At 38.8% G+C, this 17,664-nt stretch overlaps 2 protein-coding genes across 2 annotated transcripts; both read left to right on the top strand.

Moving 5' to 3' along the window:
• The first annotated feature begins 126 nt into the window (after positions 1-126).
• F2R (coagulation factor II thrombin receptor) lies at positions 127-8,596 on the top strand. Its single transcript, XM_070935830.1, has 2 exons — positions 127-257; positions 6,509-8,596. Exons 1-2 carry the CDS (start codon positions 173-175, stop codon positions 7,702-7,704), a joined length of 1,281 nt encoding a protein of 426 aa, XP_070791931.1. The 5' UTR covers positions 127-172; the 3' UTR covers positions 7,705-8,596.
• Positions 8,597-14,068: 5,472 nt separating this feature from the next.
• On the top strand, positions 14,069-16,552 carry LOC139310392 (proteinase-activated receptor 1-like). The gene is made up of 2 exons (XM_070934552.1): positions 14,069-14,144; positions 15,447-16,552. Exons 1-2 carry the CDS (start codon positions 14,069-14,071, stop codon positions 16,550-16,552), a joined length of 1,182 nt encoding a protein of 393 aa, XP_070790653.1.
• The last annotated feature ends 1,112 nt before the right edge of the window (positions 16,553-17,664 follow it).

Consider the following 17,664-nt stretch of genomic DNA (forward strand, 5'->3'; position numbering starts at 1 on the left):
GAGGGCGAGGGAAGAGGAGCAGCATGTCTCCAGCCGGTTTGGGGCGGGGGTTTAGGGGGACCTCCCTCGGCCTCACAAGGCGACGCGCTTCCTTTCTTTTCGTTTTCCCACAAGGCAGAAGGAGCTTCTCTGAGCGCGGCTGTTCCCTCGGTCCTCGCCGGCAAAGGCGGCCATGGGGCAGCCGCTCGTCCTGGTCGCCCTGGGCTGGATCGTGGTGCTGGCGCTTCCCTTGCACGGCTTCTCCTCGCCGCGAAATGGTAAGGCTGAGGCGGTGAGAGGGGGGGGGCGGCGTTCCTGCCAGATGGAAAGCGTGGGATTTAGGGTGGTCGCGGCGGGGCGGGGGGCACTTCAGCCATCTTTTCGAGCACGAACGGGGACCCTGCGCTGAGTTCTCCCCAAGGAGCAGTTCTGGATGCCAGGCAATAAATATCCCCCCCCCTTCCTGGAAATGAACGTCCTTTGATATGAAAACGTCTCGGGATTGACAAAAGGCGAAGTCGTCCGGGCTTGTGCCTCACCTGATGCTTTGAACTTTGCCTGGCAAGCAAAAGGGTGGATTTTCCACTCCCCGAACCGCCTTCGCTCCCTTCCGTGACTAAATACACTCATCAAGCACTTATTATATATATACGTTGGCTGATTTAGAAATACCACTGACATTTCAATTTGGGTTTGTTTTTTTTTAATCTATCCCACTGCGCTTGCTTTCGACAGAAACTTGGAAGTCTGCTCTGAAGAGCGGCGTTTTCAGTTGTGGCTTTGTTGTGGCTTCCTCACTTCTTTTGAATTGTCTTTATTGTGGCTGCTCCTCACCTCTTCTTCAGTTCGGTTTTTGCCAGCAGCGTTTCCTTCCCACCACTTCCTGGATGCCTTGGACTACAACTCCCATTTTCTTTGGGCAGCACAAACTTTTGGGCAAGAAGGGAGTTTGCGATCCCAATTCGTTTGCAGAATGAGGGTTTAGAGTAAGCTGCTTGAGAGAGAGAGTGATTCTGGATGGATCCTCCTGCAAAGCAAAATACTTTATCGAATTTGATCCTTGCTATGAATCAATGTGACTTCAGTTCTATGGGTCTATAAAATCAGTCTTGGTGTTTTCTCCCTCTGTGGTAATATTAGAACTTGAGGTCAACGAAAGGAAGTTAACCTAAACATATTATTAAACTGGAATTAACAAAGAGTAGTAATATTAATTAACTTAAACAATTTAAATAAGAATTAGACATATTGTTTGAGTATAAGGTTATTGATCAATAATAATCATGGACATTTATTACTTCAGTTTTCAAATGTATTTCTAGTATTGGGGATGTGACTAAGGGAATGCTTGAAACAGACATGTGGTTTATTCATTTATAATATTTACAAATTGACTCAATTGTTAATTAGGCAAGATATACTCCCCCAGAAATACCAAATCCAAAAATTTACTTAATCATCAAACAGTAATTTATGGTCACCCAGAACCATCCAAGTTAAAAGCACATCAGAATGGGATGGTCTTCATAGGCTTACAAAATGCAAATGTTGGGCAATTCAACCTTCAGAGGAATTATAGTCTAAAGAATGAGGATTACTATTGAAAAGGAAACTGGAACACATCCAATAAATTCCTGTGACGATAGGGCATTCAGGAGACTTGCTCTAGTCTAGATGTTCAAGTCACATAAGCAGAATCATCAATTTGATTCATTATTAAGAGTAGACATTGAGAAAAGATTGGATATGTGGTATAATCTAACATGACTTTTCTTATATTTTGAGTTTTGTTTCAAACCTATTGAATTATCAAGTGGTGAAATACTATGGAACTTTCAGTTTTCTTGAATCTCATTAAATTGATGGGAGATAAGCAGACAAAGCAAAATAATATATGTTGTTGTAAAAGAAAAGACACTTTTAAATATTAGCTGAATTAGGTTTTTTTCTAGCAGAAAAAGGAATTATTTAGCTTAACAAGTGTAAAAGCATATGATTTCTTTAACAAAATATATTTTTATATTTATGCTGCCATGTGTTTGTTGTAGCATAATCTGCTGTAACAAATCATTTGAAACTAGGATTTAAAGAAGACGAGTGAATAGCTCCCTCCTGTACCCAGTCAGTTGACTTCAGTGGACTGGAAAATTTATTGTATAAGAGAGACTGAAAGAATGGGATATATTTAATCTCCAGGGAGAAAAAAAAAGACTGAACAATGTGAATAGAAGATCAAGATTTGTACTCCTTAAAGTCAGATTGTAGAGCATAGAATAACAATCCCAGGCAGATTCCAGTTAAGCAAACTTCATAACTCCCTCCTTCTTCAGTTCCTTTAAATAAACAAACGATACTGTGCTATGCCACTAAGAAGTTAGTTATCTCTATTTCTGAATAGAAAAATAGACTAGAAAATGTTTTCAATCATAACAAACAACCCCCTCCTCAAAAATTTTATGAAATATTACCCATTGGAAGATAATTCGATCACAATAAAAATTAACAAAAACCAAGCAGCAATGAACATTACATAAAAAGAATAAAATCAATATGTATTATAATGTATTTATGCTGAGAATTAAAAGAATGCTTTGGAATTATAAAAAGGTAAGCATACCTACCATCTAAACGTACTAATAAGATTTACATTAAAACAACATTATTACCATTCTTAGCCTCTTACTCATTATCATGTCCACCAGTCAATCTGGTTTATTAAACAAATAGATTTCAAAACTTTCTTAAATTATTATTATTATTATTATTATTATTATTATTATTATTATTATTATTATTATTATTATTATTATTATTATTGAGTTCATTGTTGCCCAAAGTTAGACAGCATACTAAAAAGCAGAGACATCACCCTGCCAACAAAAGTGCATATAGTCAAGGCTATGATTTTCCCAGTTGCAGTGTATGGCTGTGAAAGTTGGACCATAAGGAAGGCTGAGCATCAAAGAATTGAGACCTTTAAACTATGGTGCTGGAGAAGACTCCTGCAAATCCCTTAGATTGCAAGGCGATCAAACCAGTCAGTCCTAGAGGAGATCAACCCTGACTGCTCTTTAGAAGGCCAGATCCTGAAGATGAAACTGAAATACTTTGGCCACTTAATGAGAAGGAAGGACTCACTGGAGAAGAGCCTAATGCCGGGAACAGTTGAGGGCAAAAGAAGAAAGGGATGGCAGAGAATGAGGTGGCTGGATGGAGTCACTGAAGCAGTCGGCGTGAGCTTAAATAGTCTGCAGGGGATGGTAGAGGACAGGAAGGCCTGGAGGAACATTGTCCATGGGGTCGCAATGGGTCGGACATGACTTTGCAATTAACAACATTGTTGCCCATCTCACCCATTTGCCTTTAAGAACGTATGACTGTACATAGAAAGATAGGAAACTGAGGATCCAGATTTTAAAATGCGCACAAACAAGATGGAGCTACTCATACAAAGCAGGTGGCAAAGAAAAAAAAGGAAAACACCACTTCTGTCCTGTTGTATAAACAGGATAATATCCAAAAGGCAATGGGAATAACTTTAGTTCCCTGTAATTACCCATTGTGATTTTTAATAATTGTGTTGTATTTTTAAAAAGTATGGAACCAGAATATAGATTACACCTTTGTCATAATAAAAAAGGTACAGCTAGACAAAGACAGATGAAGCAATCAACAACACTTTCAAAGGAATAACATTTACAAAAGAAGAAAATAACAACACACTTCCCCTGCAGGATATCAGCAGCAGTGGAGGAAATGATGTCAAACTAGAAACCCAAGCTATTGGAACCTCACCCACATTGTGTTTTTGAGTACCAAAATAACAACGCAACTTCCCATGAGGAGCTGTGTAAGAACTTTATTCAGATAAACATAAATACACTTCAGCAAGTCAGTATGCCAGAAAGGAGAAACAGACTACCTATACAACATCTTCCAACAAAACGGATACCCATGCAGCTTTATCAAAAAGTGCATACAACTCACTACAACACAATTCACTACAACACATCGAGTATAACATAGGGAAAGGATAAAATTCCCATGTATCAAAAACTTCTCAGAAACATTTTTTTCATTGTCTTCTACTGTTTCAAGCAATATGACTCTAAGCAGCATATAACATACCATTATGACAATGACAACTACACAGCATCACTATAGCACACAAACCATCTAATGTCCTCCCAAGCAATAAGACATAATGACCCAAGAAGAACAAAAAATGGATTCATCCATAGCAAGGACTGCAACAGTCACTAGGTAGGACAGGCAGGTAGAAGACTAGCAATGCATCCAACACCACTAAGAACACAGCAGTCAAAAGACTTGACAAAAACTCCTTAATTTCACAACACAGAGACAATGGGGAAGTATTAGCATTTTAGACCAAGGCAAATCCAAAAATGTTCCTGAAAACTTGACATTTAAACAAATTGGCCATCAATAGATATATAGAGATAAACCACATTTACACACCATCTAAGAGATGCTAAAAATGTAGGACAAAACAAAAAGACCACCACACAGCCCCTCCAGCAACCCACATTCACATAAGCAAGAATCATTAATGCTGACTGACCAAAATACAGTCTACCTCCTGAATCCAGCAGTATAGTAAACAGTATTTGGAGGCTGGCAAAGATTCATGCAACTGGTAGCATCAATGCCACTTTTTAAGACCAAACTTGCCTTTTGTGGCTGTTTAGTAGTTTGATAAATGCTGGGTTAATAAACATGCAGATCCTTTTTAAGGATTCAATTATTTTTTGTTTATTTTTTCATGGTCTTATATAGTTTCAAGCAATACAAGTCTAAGTAGCATGTAACATACCTTTATGACAATGATAAATATTATAAACAGCATTTCAAACTCTCAACCCAATCATCATTATTTTTTCAGATACTTGCATATTTCTAGAACTTTCATCCCACTCTAAATTTTATCTCATACAGAAGATACTGTACTTCCGTTCTAAAGTCTTATTATATTGTTATGTTCCATGTTTCCCCAAAAATAAGACTAGGGCTTATTTTCTTTTGGACTCCCAAATAAGCACTAGGGCTTATTTTGGGAGGGTGTCTTATTTTTTCCCCATGTACGGGAGGCCCACTTCTGCTTGCAGAAGCAGGAGGCCATATGAGGTGCCAATGCTGCCTCTGTGAGGTGAGGGTTGCAACTGCCCCACACGCCCTGCACAGGGCCCTTGCAGCCAGACCACCCATGCCCTGACACCTGTCTCGCCTCCTGGCCATGGCACTGGCATCGCTTGGCCTCCTGCTCCATTGCAGCCAGGAACAAGCAGAAAAAGTGGGCCAGCGGTCACATGGGCTCCTGCTGCACATGGTTGCTGGTGTTGTCACCACAAGGCAGTTGTTGGGGCCTGGATGCGGAGGCCTGAGATAAGCCGGTGTGAGGCAACTCCTCACCTCGTGTTGGCACCACGAGCAACTAGGCAGAATGGGCAGGCAGCCAGCTGCAAAGGCATTTAAGGGCTTATTTTGGAGGTAGGGCTTATGCTAGGCGCATGCGTAAAAACATGCTAAGGCTTATTTTCAAGATAGGTCTTATTTTGGGGAAACGGGATTATTATATTTTATTATATAATAATTGTTAACATTTCTACCAAAAGTGATAGAACACTTTTTCATTGAAATTTTACACTTATCTCAAAGTGACTGCAATTAGTAACAAAAGACGCCAAATCAGTGAAAAAAAGTGAAAAAACAATTGGTGTTTTTGTGGGTTTTACTTTTTTAGATCACATACTCCTAACTAGATGCATAAATTTATGATAGAATCAGACAGCAATTCTTCTCTTCTAGAAGTAAGAGAATAATAGATCTGAAGGGCGATCAGCTGATTAGCACCTTCTTTAAAGGGGGGGATTTTTCTTTATTTTTTTATTTTTTTTTTAAATTTGATTTATATGCCGCCCTTCTCCGGAGACCCAGGGCGGCTTACAATATGCTCAGCAATAGCCTTCATCCTTTTGCATATTTATACAAATGTCTCCATGAATTAGATGTCTCCATGAATGTTGTTTGCGCAGCTTCAAATCCCACACAATCTGCTTCTTTAGACAGTTCAGCCAATTCATTTCACAGTTAATGGTTCCACAGGAGACATCCAATCTGAATTTGCTGTTGAGGGACTGGCAGCCTGTGGAGCCTCAGGGTGAGTTCCCATTGATGGAAAATCTTGCCCTCATCATACCTTCCGGGATTTCTATTTAAATTGAAATTTTTGTTTAAATAATTCGATATATCTAATTACTATTCAGCTACAATAAAATATATGGCTATTACACACACACACAGACACAAATATAAACTAAAAGTGTAAAAAAGGTAGAAAATACAGTACTGTAATGATGTCATGTGGAAATGTTTTGCTTACAATGGCACTATGCTGATCAGGTATGACATATGAGAACTGAAAAACCTAATGCTAGCAAAATTAAATACATTGTTAAACTCTAAAAGATTAATATATAATTGCCTAATACCATATTTTTTTTCTTTTTAGGATCTTCTTCCATGAATGACAATCTGGGAAATCCAAGATCCTTTCCCAGAAGAATACAGGAAGAAGAATATGAACCAATTCCACTTTTTGATAACGATGCTGAAAACGATTTGGAAATTGGGTCAGCATCTAGCAGTCAAAGCAGAACACGGAACTTTCCAAAATATGTTCTAATGAAAGATCTGGAAGACTACCTACGTAGTGGATGGCTGACCTATTTCGTTCCAGGAGTCTATACTCTCGTTGTGTCCTTGAGTCTTCCTCTGAACATCACAGCAATTTTTCTGTTTTTGCTCAAAATGAAGGTGAAGAAGCCAGCTGTAATGTACATGCTCAATTTGGCTTTTGCAGACATACTTTTTGCGAGTGTGCTTCCATTTAGGATTGTCTATCATTTTTCTGGAAACCATTGGCCTTTTGGATCTGCAATGTGCCGCTTTGTCACTGCAACATTTTACTGCAACATGTACTGCTCTATTCTGCTGATGACAGTGATCAGCATCGATCGTTTCTTGGCTGTGGTGTATCCAATGCAATCTCTGTCCTGGCGCACCCTAAGGCGTGCCTCTGTGGTTTGTTTTGCCATCTGGCTCGTATCTATTGCTGGAGTGGTTCCTTTGTTTATCACTGAGCAAACAAGGAACATACTTCCTCTAAACATAACAACTTGTCATGATGTACTGGATGAAAGTGACCTCCAAGGGTATTACCGTATCTTTTTCACTATTTTCTTTTCTTTTTTCTTTTTTGTGCCATTAATTGTTTGCACCGTTTGCTATGCTTGTATCATCTGGTGCCTTAGCTCTTCAAACATCGCTGTAAAATCGGGTAAAAGGACACGAGCTTTATTGTTGTCTGTGGCTGTTTTATCCATTTTTATTATATGTTTTGGCCCAACAAATCTTCTCTTGCTAGTTCATTATGCACATTTTGCTTACAGCAATTACAGGGGTAATATATATTTTGCTTATCTCCTCTGTGTCTGCATTAGCAGTGTAAGTTGTTGTATTGACCCTTTGATCTATTATTACGCCTCCTCTGAATGTCAGCGTCAGTTGAGAAATTTATTATGTTGCAGAAAGGACTCTGAACTCTGCAGCCTTACTTCGGATAATCCTCTGGGCAGCAGAACAAGCCAAAGGGCTACTGGCATCAGTACAATTGATAACAGTCTCTATCGAAAATTACTAGCATAGAAACATTTTTGGTGTTTCTGGTATATGTGCCTCCATTTTATAAAATACTGCTGTGAGGACATGAACACTCTTTATCAGTCTGTTTTATTAACATAAAATCTGTCACTATAAGAATTGCAGTAAATGGAGAAAACTTTGGGAGACTGTAAGTAGTATGTCTGTATGTACATACATCTTTATTTAAGGCAAAAATGGAACACAAATTTGTAAAATGCTGTTAAACTTTAATGAGATCTTGTCTTTCCTAAGACCTATTTTGTAGGATCATGTTGCTACATTTTTACACAGAGGTTGGCTGCCCTGAGAGGTACGGCAACACACCATTCCTTTTTGTGTCCAAATCACTCTGTAAGATGTGAGCCAGAACAATCCAGGCAGTCTCTCATCAGTCTCTGATGTGGCGGGTTTTTCTCCCGCCACATCAGCACTATATTATATTGAGCATCAGAAACAATTTGGGAGGCATACAGAGTAATGAAAAAAAATGCACCAATGGGAGCCATGGAACAATTCTTTCTTTGTGATTTCACATAATTTCAAAAAGGCCAAGACGCTGTTTGCATAGTCTCTTTTTTTATGGGCATAGTACTTTCCTGGGTTCTAGGTTAAATGCTGAGAACTTGTGTGCATAGATTTTAGGACACAATAAAATCAAAAGTCAATAAACCTTAGATCTACACTTGTTGAGTAAATGAAGAACTATTGTCGTATATTATTTTTATATAAATGTGTATGCATATATACATGTATGTTAAATACACATACATATTCAAATCTATTACTTTGTAATTTTTTGTTCTATTAAAGCTGTACAAATGTTGATGGGCAGAGCTATTTTACATTTTATTTTTGAAAATTGAATTACACTCAATTAATAAATGTGCAAATGGTCTTTGTGTTTATGATTTCCTATTAATTCGTAATTCAGTAACTAGCTCCCAAAACTGTATTGAAAATATGCCACAAGTTAAATTAAAAAAAGATCATTCATTCATTCTGCCATAAATGTACATTGAGGTAATGCTACTGCTTTTCCAATGCCCAAACCATATCCTAAAGTTTTCTAATACAGGCAGTTCTTGATTTACAATAATTCATTTAGTGACCGTTGGAAGTTATGACGACACTGAAAAAAATGACCGTTTTTCACACTTACAACTTTGCAGCATTCCCCCAGTCAAAATTCAAGTGCTTGGCAACTGACTCATATTTATGACAGTTGCTATATTCCGGTTCATGTAATCGCCTTTGTGACCTTCTGACAAGCAAAAATCAATGGGGGAAACCAGATTCACTTAACAAACCTATTACTACTTAATAACCAGTGATTCACTTAACAACTGTGGCAAGAAAGGTCATAAAATGGGGAAAATTCACTTAACAAATGTCTCGCTTAGCAGCATAAATTTGAGGCTCAAATGTCATAAGTTGAGGACTATTTGTAAGTTTTCAGAGGGAAAGCAAAAGGTACTGTGGAGATTTCTTCAAACCTAGGCATAGAATGCTATGGAGTTGTATCAGTAGTGCAGTGTTGTTGTTTTTTTGTTTTTGTTTTTTTTGTTTTTTGTTTGTTTTAATTTGATTTATATGCCGCCTTTCTCCGGAGACTCAGGGCGGCTTACAATGCGTTAAGCAATATTTCCCCATGCTGTCTGGGGAATTCTGGGAATTGAAGTCCACACATCTTAAGGGCTCTGAGATTGAGAAACTCTGCTTCATTAAACATCTATGGAGATTCCCAGTCTTCCATGTCATGGTTGTTCCAAAGATGCTTTTTCAAAAGGCAACTGGACTTTGTTGTTGAAGATGTTTCGTTTCTCATCCAAGAAGGGTCTTCATTAGAACTGAAGAAGCTTCTTGGGTGAGAAGCGAAATGTCTTAAAGAAAAGGCAAAGTCTTTCAGATGTTATGATGACAACATATGAGAGTTGTATGCTTGTGAGAGACATGCTCCTGTTTACCTACTGTACACAAATGAATACTCAGAAGCATTAAAAAGAATTTGTAGACTTTTGAGTTCAGTTGCTTCTTTGGCCACTAGAGGCTGCCATAACTACAGCAGAATTAGCCAACAATCTTTCAAGAACTGCGAAGAATAATGTGGAGGAGGAAATAATAATTAAAAGTAGAGGTAGCAGTAGTGCACTCCTGCATTATAGTTGTATGATTTACATTTTGCTTTCTCACAGTCATACTGTATAAGTTTTATTGAGAAAATACCATGAAAAGACACAGCCACGTCAACAAATAATTAACAATGATTCAATAAGCATGAAGGAACAAGACCCACAAATTTATTCTGTATTGACATTATTTTTTGCAGTGGTTGTGCTGCCCTATGTTGCCCATGCTGTTGCTGAGCAATTTTATAACCTGCAAGTCACTCCCATGATTACTTCAGTTTAGCTGAACAGATTTCTACAACTAGCAGCTGAATGCTTGAGTCACTTTCCAGTCTCTTCTGAGTCTCTTGTGAGGTGAGGCGATACACCTTAACAGATACACCTTTCCTTCAAGTAGAAAAGTAATTTTCAAGATCATTGACAGAGAATTCATTATCTTCCCAGGGTTTTTGATCCTCATGTATTTCACTGCTGGGATTGAGGCTTCCCAAAATGCTGAACGGCTGATAACTATGAGCCCCTATCATCCGAATGTAACTCACTGACTAAAAAATGGCAAATTTCACTCCAAAATGTGTACCTACTATATTGTTGTTTCAAAACAAAAAACTAATTGCAGTTTTTAAATTTTTCATTCGAAAAGATTTCTATAAATGTAGTTGGCTGCCATTGCAACATGTCATGCACTCTTACAACAATTTCCTGAATTTTCCCATCCTCTCATGGCCATTTAAAAGGCATGACAAATTCATTCTCACATGGGGTTTGACCTATGGAGCTCTTGTTTCTTTCTTTGCTTCTCTACAGTATTTATTATAAATCCCTTTGGTTCTATGGCTATAGCACAAATTACTTAAGCTTCTCTGCCAACAGATTGGCTGTTCCTCATTTTTTTCCCAAAGAAAGTTCAGCAACAGAGAAGACACCCCTCCTGGGTTTCATAAATCGGCATTCTCAGAACCCAAACCTATAGGATAGGCACACACAATTGGAGAAAGCTGATCCACAAATATCCAGCCTTATTCCATGTAAGGTTTTATATATAATGGTTAGAACCTTAAGTTGCACCTGAAAGCCCATGGTAACAGAGCTGTTATATAGACATACTGAGGCATTGTGGACTAGTTATATTATAACTCCCCAAGGGTAGGCACAAGGGCTAATGCACATGTAAAGTGAGTCTCCAACCTTGGCAACTTAAAGACTTGTGGACTTCAACTCCCAGAATTCCTCAGCCAGTCTTGTCTTCAAGTTGCCAAGGTTGGAGACCCCCGGACTAGAAGATTAATCATGAGAAAGTCCAGGTTCTGGTCCAGGAAGGGGTGCATTTGGTGCATAAGACAAATATACGCACAAGTTATCCTGATCAGAGCTGTCAACTGCCTCTCAAGTAGGAGCTATGAGTCCAGAAAAGAGCTCAGATTATGTACCAGTTTCATTTAGGGAAGAAAAGTGTAATTCTCTCTGGAACCCAAAAATCACAAAATCACAAAATCCAATGATCCATGAGCCCCTTAAATCTTGCTAAGGTTGAGTTTAAAGCCAGTTTACCCCCCATCCAGGCTCATAACCACCTTCAAGCACTGTGACAGAATCTTGACAGGATCACTTGGCTGCTTCCAGGTGAGTTTACCCATCAGTTTCATGTAGAAGTTTAAAAGAAGGAAGACCATTGAATCCTAAGAGACCCCACAGACCAGGAGTCTCAGGTTTAATCTTCCCTATCCCACTAACACTGACTGGGATCAACTATGGAAAACCTCCACAATATCTTTCCCATGCTTCCAGTCCCTGTAGCTGATTCAGAGATCAAAGAATTGTAATATAAAGATAATAGGGATGGTGGCTCCTTTCATTGACTTATTGATTGATATTGATTAAATGCCATTACGTTGATGTTCTTCCTTAGAGACAACACAGATATTCTCCCAGAGATACGTCCTTCACAGGGTAGTTACTAACTTGGTCAAGTTTCATCTGGCTTTCTTCAACAGCTTCACTGCAATATTTATTAAAGAATATACCCCCTGTACTTCTTTTCAGGCACAGACAACTGGGATGAGCCGCAGTGGCGCAATGGTTAGAATGCAGTACTGCAGGCTACTTGCCTGCAATTTGGCAGATCGAATCTCCCCAGGCTCAAGGTTGATTCAGCCTTCCATCCTTCCGAGGTGGGTAAAATGAGGACCCAGGTTGTTGGGGGCAATATGCTGTAAACCACTTAGAGAGGGCTGTAAAAGCACTGTGAAGCAGTGTATAAGCCTAAGTGCTAGTGCTAAGTGCTATATGCAAAAAGAGACCAACAGCTTCTAAATTACCCAGCATATATAGAATATATGGTTGTTCCTGCAAAATAGCCCCTCAGACATGCTTGGATGGGTCAGGGTTGCAGCTTGCTGACCATGCTGAGTTAGCAGAGATAACAAAAATGGACTGGCATGGTGAGGTATAAACCACATTTAAAAAAAAAATGGAACAAAAAAGTAGCATTCCTAGATATGGCTTCCTATTTTTAAAACAATCCAACAGATGGCTATTGCTTCAGAATGTTAACTTGGCACTCATTCCTTCATTGTTAAAAGACTTTAAAGCATTCCAATCATGCGTAATTCAAAAGTTAAGTTTGACCCAAGATTATTTCCAGAGTTGGCCATCCTATTATGAGCTGTTTGGAGAGGACATTATGACATTCCTTTAGCACAAGGCAATTAATACTTGTGAATAACCACATTAAGGAAACTGAATGAAAAAAGCCCAAAGCAGTTTTTGGTGGACACATCATTCCTATATCCAGTTGGAAACTGTTTTCTTCAAGTGCAGAGTAGTGATCTGATGTCTTGTTTTCAGCTCTATCCTGCTGCTGTTATAAACAAATAGAGTTAAGGTTGGATTTGCCAAAGGATTTCTCCCTTTGGGACCATCCATACTAATTACTCACAGTATTATTTCCAGTAGCTCTGGAATATTCTGTGCCTTTGGATATATAAATGCACAATTAATATAAAATGTCACCTGTTGTTTTGGTCTTTGTCTCCTTCTGCTTTGGCCTGCCATAAAACCCATGTTCTAGGGCAGGGGTAGGCAAATGTGGCTCTGGGAATTCTGGGAGTTGAAGTCCACAGGTTGTAAAAGAGCCACATTTGCCCACCCCTGTTCTAGGGTTCCAGTTAATTGATTTGATGTTTGTGAAGTTTAAGAAAGCAACATCAAGCTATGTATTTCACTAGTTGAACTGACTCTGGACTGGACGAGAGATTTATATACCAGGGTACAAACAAAACTAGAAATTATCCATGCCGATTTTCCAATACTTTAATAACCACAGAGACAAATGAAGTCATAAAATTAATGGTCTGGTTTTCAAGTCATTGTCAGAGTCCATATACAGAAGTGAATGTTCAACATTATATACAGTAGTATCTGTAACAACTCTTAGAAGCAGCAGAAGTCCTTCCTAAAGTTACTTATTTCAATTTAGACTCAGTTTTGAGTTATGAAGCTGCTTCAAAAAGTTTAGAAATTGAAGAACTTTTTGAAGAATTGCATGGCCTCATGAGATTAACACAGTCATGAGATTAAGACAGAATGAACCGTACATTGATTGTATTTAGAATGAAAAATAATTTTTCACCAATGAAACTATCGGCTGATTTTAGGCATAAATCTTCCAATTTCAAGTTACAGTGATGAGAAATAAAACAGATCACTTAGTCCACTGAGAAGATATGAGTTCTGTTGATTAAAGAAGTTTAATTGTTACTTTCTCTTCCTTTTTTTCTTGGCCATTCTTCATTTACAAGCACAATAAATGCATCTGTACCCATAACATCTACCATAAAGTGTTTTTCAGAAACAATTTGCTGTTAGGAAGCACTTTTTGAAGACAAAAATCAAAGTGCAAGGGATAAAATCATTGGTGCTTTCCCATTATTACCACTCATTATTCTCCTGAAAAATAAATTAAAGGAAGAAAGTAAATGAGCCAAGTTGCCTGAGATTGCCCATAAGCTGCTTTTTGGACCAGCCCAAGAGAGAAATTATCTCACTGTTTCTTCTTTCTTATGCTGCCCTCTGACTTCATGGATTGAAATGGTTTCAGGTTTAAGCAAACCTTCAGATCCCAATAGAACAAAAAATAAAGAGGCAAATTACGTTTCCATTAAACCTAGATCAGAGAAAAGGAAGGTGGTTTTTGTAATGAGAAACCTATAGTAGTAGTTAGCATCTTTTCCAAAGAAGAAATGGACTCTTCAATGAAGATGCTGTTTTCTTTTCTCTTCATACTCTGCATGTTATTTGCTACTGTGAAAACAAATAGTGAGTACATGTCATCGTGATTAGCCACTTTTAATAGAGTTGTTTTTACACAAGGTAAAGGGGGAAAATTGCAAAATATTATTCATTACAATGTTTCAGTTTTATGGATATTTGCTTTATCTTTAATATTGGATTTCAAAGGAAAGGAAATGCCTGTGCTTCTGAGAATTTTCTTGTAAAGAGGCACCCTATTTGCATTGAGTCTCTTCTAGGTTAAAAAAAAAGGTTAAAATTATTGTGTTTGCTGTTGTGATTGTCATTGTTACTGTTGCTGAACAATGTAGCTAGTCGTAATGCTCCCCCGGCTCAATTCTATACCTCCTCTAGAATCTGAAGATTTAGAACCTGAAGTGTCCCAATTATAGTAGGCAAAAGAAAAGAAAAAAGAAAAAAAAAGTATAGCAACTTTAATTGTCTCAGAATGGATACATTTAAGAATCTAAATCAGTACATTCTGATCTAGACATTGTAGGAGGAGATCCATGTTAGTCTATGGTAACCAAAACCCAGCACCTGGTGGTACATTTTCAGATTCAGATATTTTATTAAAAGGCACAGACTTTTCTGATGCCCAACTTCTCCCAGTATAGAACTGCAGGAGGGCAGCATTGACTCCCATCACTCATTCCCACTTGAGTTTTGGTAGACAAGGTCCTTTTGCAGTCCAGCCACACTATGCATTTGACGAAGAATGTTGCGATTCATCAGAGCTTGTGCTTCTTAGTAAGATGTGATAGTCGGAAGCAGTGCGACCCGATTTCTGATTATATTCTACTCTGTAACTTATTGCTTACTGATGGTCCTCATTAACAACCATATTGGGACTAGCAACTCCACTGCTAAGTGACACAATTGTTAAGCAAGACAACATGTGACCATGATGAACGTACAAGCTCATTTTTGCCACAGTTGTTAAGCGAATCACCCCTGGTCACTAAATCGGACTTCACATGACCATGAGTTGTGATTTTATTTCCAGCTTCTCCGTTCACCCTCCTTGTCGGCTGTGCAGTTCACTAATGATGATTACATGACTGTAGAATGCTGCAACAGTTGTAAAGTCCTGCTAATTGCAATGCAACCACGGAGATGCTATGATGGTTGTAAATGTGAGGACCAATCACAAAGTTCCTTTTTCAATGCTGGCATAACTTCAAAAGATCACTAAACAGGGCGGTTGTTAAGCAAGTATTTCCTGTAGTATATTTTGATGAAAAGTGTTATATGAAATGATGCCAGGCAATTCATGCAGTGCTTATATATTTCATTTATATATTGCTTTTTTTCCCCCTTTCCCCCCAGATTCATCAGATCAAATTATTCTTTCATCTAAGCCTAGGAACCTTTTGCCAGCTGTAATCAATTCTACAAATGGGAATCTGTCAGACATCCACCCTAAAGAAAAAAGTCCCATTCTCTTTTTAGGTGATGTTGAAACATATTTCACTAATCTATGGCTGATCCTGTTTGTCCCTGTGGTCGAGATTCTTGTGTTTGTTCTGGGTCTTCCCTTAAATGCTTTGGCGATTTATATTTTTGTGACGAAGACGAAGCTTTGGAAGCCAGCTGCAGTGTATATGCTCAATCTGGCTTTTGCAGATCTGCTTATGCTGAGCATGCTGCCTCTTAAAATCTCATACTTCTTTAGTGGACACAACTGGGTCTTTGGGCCTACTATGTGCCAATTGGCCTCTTTTACTTTCACCTGCAACATGTACTGCTCCATTCTGCTGATGACAGGGATCAGCATCGATCGTTTCTTGGCTTTGGTTTGCCCCATTAAGTCTCTGTCCTGGCGCACAGCAAGACGGGCCTCTGTGATCTGTTTTGCCATCTGGCTGCTCGCCATAGTGGGGGCGAGCCCACTGCTGGTCTTTGATCTCACCCTGTGGATACCTCAGATGAACATTACCACTTGCTTCGAGGTGCAAAACGTATCTATTTTTGTGGAATTCTTCAGCTATTACTTTTTTACCTTATCTACTTTCTTCTTTTTCAGCCCGTTACTAATCTCTACCGCTTGTTATATATGCATTATAAGGCGACTTTTTATGTCCAGGTTTATGGTGCAGCCAGGGAGGAAAAGACGTGCAATCTTCTTGTCCAGCATTGTCTTGTGCACCTTCTTTCTATGTTTTGGTCCAGCCAATATCCTGCTATTAATGCAACTCTTTTTTCCGCCTGAAGAGCTTCAGAACATCTTTTTTGCCCATATGGTCAGTCTTTCCCTGAGTGCCCTCAATTGTTGCTTCGACCCCTTAATCTACTACTATGCCTCCTCAGAATGCCGGAGGCAGATATGGGGTGTTTTGTGCCCTAGAAAGCTGCTTCTGGTTGGAAAAGTTAGTCAAACAAGCAGCAACATAGTACCCTCTCCCAAAGGCTTAGACCCTTCATTTCCCATTTAGTGTTTTATTGCTGTATCTACATAATGCATGGATTGATAATATCACAAGTGTGAATCTAAATGTTCAATGTCCTACGGGAGCTTTTTCCTATGCACGGAGTTCTCATGATAAACAATTGAGAGTCTCTTTGAGAGCCGCTTTGTGGCTGTGGTGGCTGGCCACAGGCTGCCAAAAAGTACCGGAGGTCACAGAAAAAGCTGCTGCCGTCGCCAGCATGTTCTTCGTACATGTGTATCCCATTGGACTTGCAAGGCAATGGGATGCACAGGTGCAAAGAACATGGCGGCAATGAACACAGCAGGCGGGGCAAGCGAGCAGCGAATGGGGGACTGGTTTGGGGGTGTGGCCAGCCAGCCATCGCTACCGGTTCAGCAACCTTAGTCAAATTTCCATCAACAGTTAGCACGAATGGGTGCAAACCAGCTGAATACCACCTCTGGGCATAAGTCAAGGACTACCTGTACTATTTGTACTTAGTACCACAGGCTTTGGGAATTCTAAGAAGTCAAAAACTAATCTTAATTCTCCAGCCTGAAAATGTCCCTGCGATTCATGTAGGCAAAGAAGTCTTTTAAGTGAAAAAAGGATGAGTGATGCTTGGAAGACAGAGCTTATCTACCCAAAATTCCATAGTGGTGGTGGATTAAAGGAGGTATTTCAGGACATTGGTGAGTGGACAGACATCATGAGTGGACAGATGTTGTGCTGAAAACTCAAGCTCTTCTATCAGAATAATATCACAACTACTTTCTTAGATTATAAATCGGTGAAAGAGAACTCTGGTATGATAATGGCTAGGTTTTGTATTTCAAGAAACCTATAATTTATTGGAAAGTTCCCTTGCTCTGAACAACAGCTTTTATTCACATTAATCAGCTCATCAATGCAAGGATGTTTGTGTTAACATTGTGCATGTGAATGTAATGCACAATATCACTTTAAATATCTGATTTAAGGTCTGCATTTACAAATGCTTCTGTGACAATAAATGTTATAATGTTGAAAGCAGTGCAAGATTTGTTGTCTCCTTATAATATTTTATTAAAATGATAGTAGAGTAAACTCTAATAAACTCTCTTGAAACTGTGGACCTAAGCTTCATAGAGTACATA

Source organism: Pituophis catenifer, unplaced genomic scaffold (assembly GCF_029215685.1).
Source record: "Pituophis catenifer annectens isolate HBS135680 unplaced genomic scaffold, rPitCat1.0.hap2 SCAF_2, whole genome shotgun sequence".
Taxonomy (NCBI): Eukaryota; Metazoa; Chordata; class Lepidosauria; order Squamata; family Colubridae; genus Pituophis; species Pituophis catenifer.

What these genes read in the sequence shown, in the direction of transcription:
- F2R (XM_070935830.1), top strand. Translation starts at nt 173, where the DNA reads ATGGGGCAGCCGCTCGTCCTGGTCGCCCTGGGCTGGATCGTGGTGCTG. An exon ending in CTTCTCCTCGCCGCGAAATG is followed by an intron (nt 258 to 6,508) that starts GTAAGGCTGAGG and finishes TTTTCTTTTTAG; the next exon opens with GATCTTCTTCCATGAATGAC.
- LOC139310392 (XM_070934552.1), top strand. Translation starts at nt 14,069, where the DNA reads ATGGACTCTTCAATGAAGATGCTGTTTTCTTTTCTCTTCATACTCTGC. An exon ending in TGCTACTGTGAAAACAAATA is followed by an intron (nt 14,145 to 15,446) that starts GTGAGTACATGT and finishes CTTTCCCCCCAG; the next exon opens with ATTCATCAGATCAAATTATT.